Source organism: Opisthorchis viverrini (assembly GCF_000715545.1).
Source record: "Opisthorchis viverrini unplaced genomic scaffold opera_v5_53, whole genome shotgun sequence".
Classification (NCBI taxonomy): Eukaryota; Metazoa; Platyhelminthes; class Trematoda; order Opisthorchiida; family Opisthorchiidae; genus Opisthorchis; species Opisthorchis viverrini.
In genome coordinates this window covers 1320893-1330155 of record NW_008751710.1, presented here as the reverse complement: position 1 = coordinate 1330155, position 9263 = coordinate 1320893, and the positions used below count along the sequence as shown (strand labels likewise).

The 9263-nt window shown below is 45.8% G+C and overlaps 1 protein-coding gene across 1 annotated transcript in view; it reads right to left on the bottom strand.

The window, feature by feature from the left end:
* The window catches only part of T265_03683 (hypothetical protein), a gene marked incomplete at both ends in the record, with an annotated part of 21960 nt that overhangs the window by 943 nt on the left and 11754 nt on the right, over positions 1-9263 (bottom strand). Inside the window, one exon of the mRNA XM_009168225.1 lies at positions 3331-3480. Within this exon, the coding sequence (XP_009166489.1) occupies positions 3331-3480 (150 nt within the window). The remainder of the gene's footprint in view (positions 1-3330; positions 3481-9263) is intronic.

Sequence of the window (9263 nt, the reverse complement as noted above, 5' to 3'; positions counted from 1 at the left end):
TATTTATCAGGAGTTGTCGTACGAGCCTTGGGCCTCATCTCCACATGTGAGTCCAAGGACACCCACCTGAATCTTTGTCAAACTCCAATACAAGAGTGATAATTTTGGCTAACTTAGATCGAAACAGTTAATGCCAAATACTATGGAAAGCAAGAGATTTCTTCCATAATGAAAATGCATCTGGCTAAATTGGAAACAGGTTGTGCTGTGTAACCGCCAACCCAACCCCCCTCCCCCCCGCCTTGATACAAACTTCAAATCGACGGACAAGAAGCTATTATTTGTCGAAACCTATCACCGGAATGAAATGCAATCACACACTGTACTCGCAAGATTCGACCGCGCATCACCAACCTAATGGTTTCTATTCCATTCCCACGTCGTACGGATGATTTTTCGCAATGTTTTGTCGGGGATGGAACCAGGGAACCAATATATTCACATCACTCTCGTTTGGACAGTCCCCCTCCTGACCTGGCGCAACTATTTTGGTGAGTTCACAACAAAGAGGGGAGGGCATCGGAGTCGAGTTTCATTCCTATTTTGAGCTCACTAGCAGTGCATATTCTTGGTCGTGTTGGGGTTCAAACCCCGGACGGACATCGAGGGAGAGCTAGACACACCCACATCCAGACATTATTGACCAAAATGTTTGCTTTGTTCGACACCTTGGGCGAGAGGACCCAGTAAGTGTCGATTGACAAATTCGCCTGTCAAGATTACACACTCAGCCTATGGACGTCTGGAGCCTAAACTGGATGATAGTTGATTAGTCAAAGGTGGTTGACAGACTTGTAGGATTCACATCCTCACTCGAGCAATCCTTCTTCTGTTCTGAGATACGATGTCACCTCGGCCAAAGCAATTTAGAAGTGCCGTTCGTTTGCCAGTATGATGGTCTAACCATGTCCTCGTAAAAAGCCTACGAAACCTAGAAAGATGAACATCACGCTTTCATTTTGCCGCCTCTAGAAAAGGCTCTGATGAGGAAAGTCCAAACAGTAATCTGGAGATTGGTAACAGAAAGCATATTGAGAGGTGCATTTTTTGTTTCCTGGGGGCGAGATTGCCCAAGAACGCAAAGTTATTGACTGGAAAGTCGGTGGTCTGAACCCGACGTCTGCCTCTCGACTACCCCTGTCCAAGCTTGGGCAACCTGGCAGTATCTCAGCCGTCGTGCAACCTCCGGGTGGCATGACAGTTAGACACCAAAAGGGTGCTACCATTGAACGATTTTTATTGTTTCACATTACTCTCGTTCTGAACAGCCGTCCTCCTGTCCTGGCGCAATTATTCATGTGAATCCACACCAAAGGAGGGGGGAATCACTGGACTCGAGTTTCGCTCTTGTTAGGGCTCATCAGCAGTGCATACCCAATGGCCGTGCCGGGGTTTGAACTCCAGACACCTGACATGCGAGGCGAACGTGTTACCACTATTCCACCAGCGCGCGTTGGACGCATCTGAATTCTCACATCTGAACGGGTGCACGTGTTCTCACTTAGTATGCCCGACACATCATCGATAAGACGACCCAGTAACTGTCCTGGTTGTGACGATCGATTTTGTTTGCTGAAGTAACTCAACTTAGAAGGGGTCAGATGATGCTACAGAGTCAGGCAAACATCAGGAGTTAGTTCATGATTCATCTCCAACTACGTACTGCCCAAATCAACATTTATTAACTGGAGCTCATATATGCCGTCGAAATGCTTAAACCTTACAGATCAACCGACTCCATAGACCTCCATGTTCAATATAATTTGTCGAACGTTACGTGTGTGTGGATTGCTGGAAAACCACAACGCTGTATTCCCCGCAGTGCTTGAGTGTAGAAGTCTGAAATCGATGCAACAATACTGTCACATCTAGCGCCATCACAGACGAGACAACAGAATCAAACGGCTTAAGGACCGGAATCCGTTTTTATTACCAGATTTTGGAACGTTTTACCACCGACTTCACTGAGATTCGTCAGATAGATGTTGGTGTGGTTGATCACATGACCCATTGTCTAGCATTTAGAAGCTGCAGTAATCTACCTTCTACAGTCTCTGTGAGATAGATACACCCGGAATGTCAGTACATTCTCAAAGCAACTGGTTCTATCAGTATTGCTTTTTTATGGTTGCCACTGTAAATAGACTTGTAGAGGCGGTTGACCAATTCGACAAGCCGTGGTTGACTAAGAACACATGAAGCCATCTGGCGTGTCGAATCATTTGCGCCCAAAAAGGAGACGTGCTCCGCATGCCAGTCGACCGACTTCCCCGAAGGGCTGTTTTCGCACAACCACGTGAAGGGTGGAAGAGAGCCAGAGGCGGCCAAACGGTGACTTAGCAGCGAAGTATAAAAGCCATTACCAGCAAACTCAGCTGCGCTGGTCATTGCCGTCTTCTTGGATGGAGACCCCGAAACGGGCCATATCAATATGGTTAGATACATTGCTAGACATTGCCCCGTCACGCCCTCAATGGCGCTCGTGCATCCAAACTATTGTCTTCAATGAATAGCTCCATCCCCAATCCTCCCACTTAACAGTCCACCTACAGTGCTGTATTTACGCACTAATTTATCATCTCCCGCCTGCAATGCGGAGCTACCTACCCCACCTTTCCGAATCATCCGTAAACGAAACTGTGGCAGCTGCAACCACTGTACGACAATTATGCGATTTTTACAGCTGATAATGATGATGATGAAACCGGAGAAGGATCGATGGAGCGTTGTCTGTCTCGGTCTGTGACGCGAGCAGGATGTTCAAGTGTGAGGCTACTGAAAAAATCACTGAATACAGCGATATAGACGAATCATCCGTAAACGAAACTGTGGCAGCTGCAACCACTGTACGACAATTATGCGATTTTTACAGCTGATAATGATGATGATGAAACCGGAGACAGGATCGATGAGCGTTGTCTGTCTCGGTCTGTGACGCGAGCAGGATGTTCAAGTGTGAGGCTACTGAAAAAATCACTGAATACAGCGAGATAGATCTTGAAACTTACCAGTTACCTTAAATAGCGGTGCAGTAGCCGCCTCAAAAACACCTCATTACCCTTGAGCACCCAACTATGAGTGATGATCATTTCCAAAGTAGATTCCGCCCCCGCCGTTCAAATAATATATAATGATTTTCTCTCAAAAATAAGGACTAAAAGGATATGAAGACAAAACAAATCACCATACTACATCGTACACTGATAACACGGGGAAAGAGAATGCCTGCCAAGACATTGTAGACCCAAACAAACCAGGATAGAGTATTCGCTGATATTGTGTTTCAGGCAAGACAGGGTAAGTGTAAAAGAAAGCGCTCGAAGAACATACCTGGTCAACAGCGGGCCAAGCAAGGCAGACATAGGTCAACAGGGCGGCCAAGGGGGATGCCGCGGCAAAAATGCTCAGATGAATTCTAATTGCGTCACGGGAAAAACCCTCATGAATGAGGTAACAACAGAGGCCGAATGCTGCGGGAATCTGAAAGGTTGAAGGAAAGTTGACAAGCGAATTGGGCATGCCGAAAAGGGGAGAAAATCGATTGAACAAGACAGTGTGCGGTCGAAACTATCAAATGAGCTCACAATAGACACAAGATGAAAAAATGTCTGTTATGATCAAGATGTCAAAAGACTTATTGGTCTGAATAAGACTGTCATATTGGATACTGCGATGACAAATATGAAAGCTCCTGGTGATCGACGCATTTGCGATTTCCAAGAGTGTAATGTACCCAGAACTTGCAGCTTCACAAGACGGGACGCAGTCACACCGTCAAGCGAAACACGTAATAGCTTTCAGGAAGAGACTAAGACAGCTTTAGTGAGATCTCATGAAACGTGACCCAACTATGCGAGCGACAATTCCAACACTTCAATGAAACATGGAATATTCTTCTCAAAAAGTAACAAGACTCCCGCTTCGGTCCACAATTTCCCTACCCAAAAAGCACCTGTTGTTGATCGTACTGCATATGAATTTGTTCGTGAAACTATTGAAGCCTCAAAACGGGATTTTCAACTGCAGAAGACTTAGCTAATCCTGGATTTCCATCACATCATAACCAATCAGAGATCGTAAGCTGGCACCCACAAAAAAGTCATCACATAACGGCAAACATATCAAGCTACCAGAGTGTTTATTTGCGCATCGTCAAATCAGCCATGGATGCAGCTGACCGGTTTCGACAGCCATGAAGTAGTGCGCAACCAACTCAAGACAAGATGTAAGAAAACAGACCTAGCAAGCATGATACTCGCAAAATCGACAGCAATGACATTAGCGCACGCTCGCAGGTCCTTTGACAGTAACCAGCCTGGACTTCTCTTGTCCATGAACGGAGTTTTACAAGTTAAGCTCGATCTGAGAGAGGAGACACAAAATCGGAATTAACGTATTCAGTACGCACGAACAACCGCGGTGGTAAGCATGTTTCCAACACTCTCATCTGTACGGCTACTCGGTACGGAAACGATATCGTCCCCCTTTGGGGTACAAATACGTACAGCAACCCTATACGGCACACCCTCACCGGAACGAAAGAGACGAGTTCTGGATCCCACGCAACTGATTTACTTGAAGAGGGGATACGACAATGGGAACGCCATTGGCCACTAACCTAGATCTATAAGCTGATCATCACATTGAAAAGTTTGCGTCACGAGTACAGCTGCTACAGTAACCTCCGACGTTGGTGAATGGCTTTGGACTTAAACTAGCTTGTACGATAAGTTATCCTCAAAGACGCACAAAGCACCGCTCTCTGCAACAGTCCACGACTGATTTACCCGTTGAACTCAATAAGGCTTGGAGACAAGATGAAGCGCTGCACTTTCCGACTTCCTATTGTGCTACTTTTCACATCACCAGCGAGAGCCATGCACCAGTAATGTAGACCAGTATGTAACTGCCATACGACCATAAAAAGCCGTAATAGAGTGGGAAAAAAGAGGGAAGAGTAGGGACCTAGTGCGAAGAAGTCCGGTGTCCTTACAAGAAAACGTCACGAATAAGATGCTTGCATCTTTGAACAGTAGTAAAATAAACAGCACCAGGACAAAATAGGATGCCACCAGTGAGCTTGACCCAACGTCCCTCGCAAACCTCATCCGACGTAAGCTCGGAACACAACGATAGAACTTTGGTTGGGCTACGACAGCATGGGGCACCATTGAGATCGGTTGTGTGCTATTCCCTGCAGGGTTTCCAACTCATACAATGAGGATCACGTGGGCCCCAGTCAGGAAAGACAGATCCCATAGTATCTAGTTTGATTGCGAACACCTTCATCTCGTGACGCCACGCATTGGCCTGTCCCATGCGGACCTTTAAGCAACAATCGCTTGCAGCATAAAACGCTCTTTTAGGAGGACGATGGCTGAACCCACGTACTTCAAGTCTCAGCCATCTTAATCTGATTAGTTAAACCAATAGCTCGGCTCGTTACCAAATATCCAAGTGCGCACCACTTCGTTGCGTCGATGCGTCCAGCTAACTCTCGCGCAGACACCGGTGGTCGGTTTGCTTCCCGGATCGGGGCAAACATAACCTGAGACCGCTTTTACAGCCGCCCTGTATACGCAGTCCTTTCTGATGCACAAAAATGACTCGAGTAGGCGAGTGCTGCTCGCACCGTGATTATCCGCTCATTGACTTTATCTGCTACGGTAGATTCACGATACGTGCAGCTACCAAGATATGTGAACCGGTCAACAAGCTCAAGCTCTTCATTCTCAAGTTTCAGAAGAGTGCAGGGGATGGAAAACCTTGAAATAAGACTTTTCAGCTGGACGCTGCTAAAGGCACAACAAAAGATGGGATCATCTCCGATATAAAAAAAAGTGTTCAGCTGTAGCAGCCTTTCGGCGCCTAGCTGCCATGCCAGCCAAAGGAAGAACGAGGACTGGGACACTGCCAGCTTACCCGAGTCTAAGCAGAGGAATTTGCAAGGCAAAAGCCGGGTTCGAACGGACCTTCCGGTCAGTAAATTCACGCTCTAGCCATCTCGCTATATCTGATAATCCGGTTCAAGTGATTTGCGCGTGGAGAAACAATCATCAAACAAAACGATGTCTTCCGCATAATTCTGGTCCACCAATCTCTCTCCAGATGTGATATCGATATCTAAATTTCTAGTCCCTTAGAATGTGCGATTCACGATAACATGGACCATGAAAACAGACAAAAAAGCGAGAACGGACGATGAACTCAACTGATTGCGAAAAGGCTTTGAGATAGTCTGTTGTGTACCCTAACCTGACCAGAAATCTAGAAATACCCTGCACAAAGGATGTTCACGAAAATCAAGGGTATCAGTCTATGGCCAGTAATATTCAGAACAGCCAATCTATCCTCAAAGCTCCCCCAAAGTCGAGGAAAACCGCGACTGTTGGTCAATGGTATGGGCGGTTTATCATGTTAGGTAGTTTGAGTAGGGGATGATGGAAAGCACTGTACCGTACTAGGATATGTGAATGAAAGGTATGGAACACGCTGATCCAGTGGAGTACGCTATTTATACGGCAGAAGACATATGATGCGGTTCCAATTAATTCTCGTTCCACAGAGAAACTGAGCCGTCGAGAAAACCATCTTTAAGTCTCCCAGGGATGATAACTCCAAAGCCATTACTGTATCCCCTTGTGTTCAATTCTGATGCGTCCAAAATGCCAGCATCACGCCCTGGAAATGTTTATACAGATTGTGTGGACTCTTGGAGTACTTGTGAAAGGAAAAAGGCCTTCGCTGCGGAGTTATTCATTAGAAAATGTCAACTGACTGGTTACAGACCATTGGACAGGGAAGCAAAACTCTCATTTGCATCTTATTTACAAAAACTGGACACTCATGTTCTCCTGAACGCGTCTTCTTGAACTTTCCTGGATATCCATTGACTGCAATCATTCATCGCTCAAATCCAAGCAGATGTTACAAAGGATTCCACAAATTCCGCAACAGATCTCCCGTTTTCAAGAGACAAAGCGAAATTCCACAAACAAAACATACTACTCGCGTGCCTTCTCATCAGTAGTATCACCGTTACACTCGTAATATTCAAACTACACACTGCCTTGACACTCAGTAGCCGTGTGCTGTTTGACCAACAAGGCCATAACGCTCCGCAATGGCGAATTGTAGCACTTACGATGACAATATTCATTCCCTAACGATTTTGTGAGTGTGAATTTTGGTAAGAACTAGTGACCACGTGAAGCCACACATCGATCGAACTACTGTTGAGTTCCGGAAAGCTGAACTGAATGATCGACAACTAGAACATTACACTGCTTTGAGTCCAATTGTACCTATTCGCTCCACTACAATCCACAACTGAGGACAGACAACTTACCAAAATAGTCCAAGTGCCTGTGCGTGACCGGTTGGATCCATAACAGTATGTATGATTGATCGACGAGAAAATGAGCATGTCCATTAAATGAGCCCTAGATGGTAATTAGCTAACATCGTTGTACTGAGGGTGAAGCTACCGTGCACGAAACATACACGATGCGAAGTTTGCAAAGCTTTATTGGACCCCAGACACACTTTCCCCACACATTTTCAGGTGTTGGTAAAATTTGTTGACCAGTTCTCTTTGAACTAACTGATCAATGTTGACTGATGTTGCTGTGGATGAACCACTAAAATTTAACTGTTCCTCTTGGTTGATCGGGCCATTGAATCATTCGGAAGTCATTTATTTTCCTATCACTGCTTAGCAGGCAAACCTGAATGTCTTACAGTCGATTCCTGGTCAGAATTCCTGTGTCTAATAAGAGTAGAGGCTTTCCATCATCTAACTGAGATTGAGTGAAACTTCTCTGAATGAGATGTGAAAAGAGCAAACAGACCATACTGTATCCTCGTATGAAATTTCTTCAAGAAATTCTACATCCATATAACCTGTGGGAACGAGACAGCTCAGTGGTTAGAGCGCGAATTCGCTGTCCGAAAGGGCTACACCATAATTCATTAATGTGAACTTTTGGAAGCCCATTGTATCTATCATATTCTCAGAGAAAGTTGAATGATTCCCCCACGAGCACTTTTCAAAAGCACGGAGATGACACAGGTTATACTGGTCACTTAGCTGTTCACTTTTTCTGTTTAAATTCGGCTTTTTTTGGTGATCAATTTTAGCACTTGATGCCGTGGATTGCTTTGCTCGATTCAGTGTTTGTTTCTCGCTCATGACCGCATGATCCTGGTTGGAGACACTGCAAGATATGGCTGCCAACCGATGTCAGTGGCGTTCCTGTTGTCAGTTTCTATCCAGATTGCCTGAGTGAATGTCTGGAGGTGTAGGCACCTCGGAATGATTGTGGCAACCTAGCACTAAGTCCCTTCCCCATCCACCTTTACTCTTTTCTTTATCGTAAGGCTTTCAAATAAATCATTGTTGTACGGCAATGAAGTATCGGTGTTGAACACTGGTGTCATGCTGTCGATGATGATGACCGAAAAGGTGCGCTTTTTTCAACAAAACCTCTTAGGGTGAGTATCGCAGCAGTAAATCCATTCAGAAGTGATCGAAATTTCACATTCCCAAAGTGCCTGCTTCTCGTCCGAGTTGACAAACTGAAAAGGACTTTGTCAAGAAGGTCCATTGGCACATCGGTTGTTAGTCGACAAACGATGAGTAGATCGGAGGAAAACGATTCACAAGTAACGTGACCATTCAGTTTAGGAAATCATCACCCCAGCAGCCATTAAACACACCGTCACGTGATGTGAGCTGCGTGATTTGAGGATGATATGGGGAGTTAATCCCATCGGTGATTACCCACTGGTCACCAGACGGTAAACCTGAACCACTGGTCGGAAGGCAGCCGCTGCCAATCCCCTAGAAATTGGTAAGACGCGCACTGTTGAGTATTCCCAACAGGGATGAAACAGCCATGCGGTGCTTCTCGAATTTTCGGTATAAACTGACTTCGCCAAAAAGACGAAATCTCGACTGAAAAGTGTCAGTCGAAAAACGGCAATATTGAGAACAAGGTATGATATTTATGACGTTCCGGTTGCCGAGTGTAAAAAACATCGTTCAGCTGTAACATCCTTTCGGGGCCTAGCTACCATGCCACAGGAAGGAAGCACGAGGGCTGGGATACTGCCAGGTCGCCCGAGCCTAGACAGGTGAAGTCAAGTGGCAGAGGTCGGGTTCGAGCCACGAACTTTCCGGTCGGTAAATTCGCGCTACAACCACTTGAGCCATCTCGCCGTGTGACGTGTCTCAAGGTTCTACACTACTTGTGGAGGGTTGC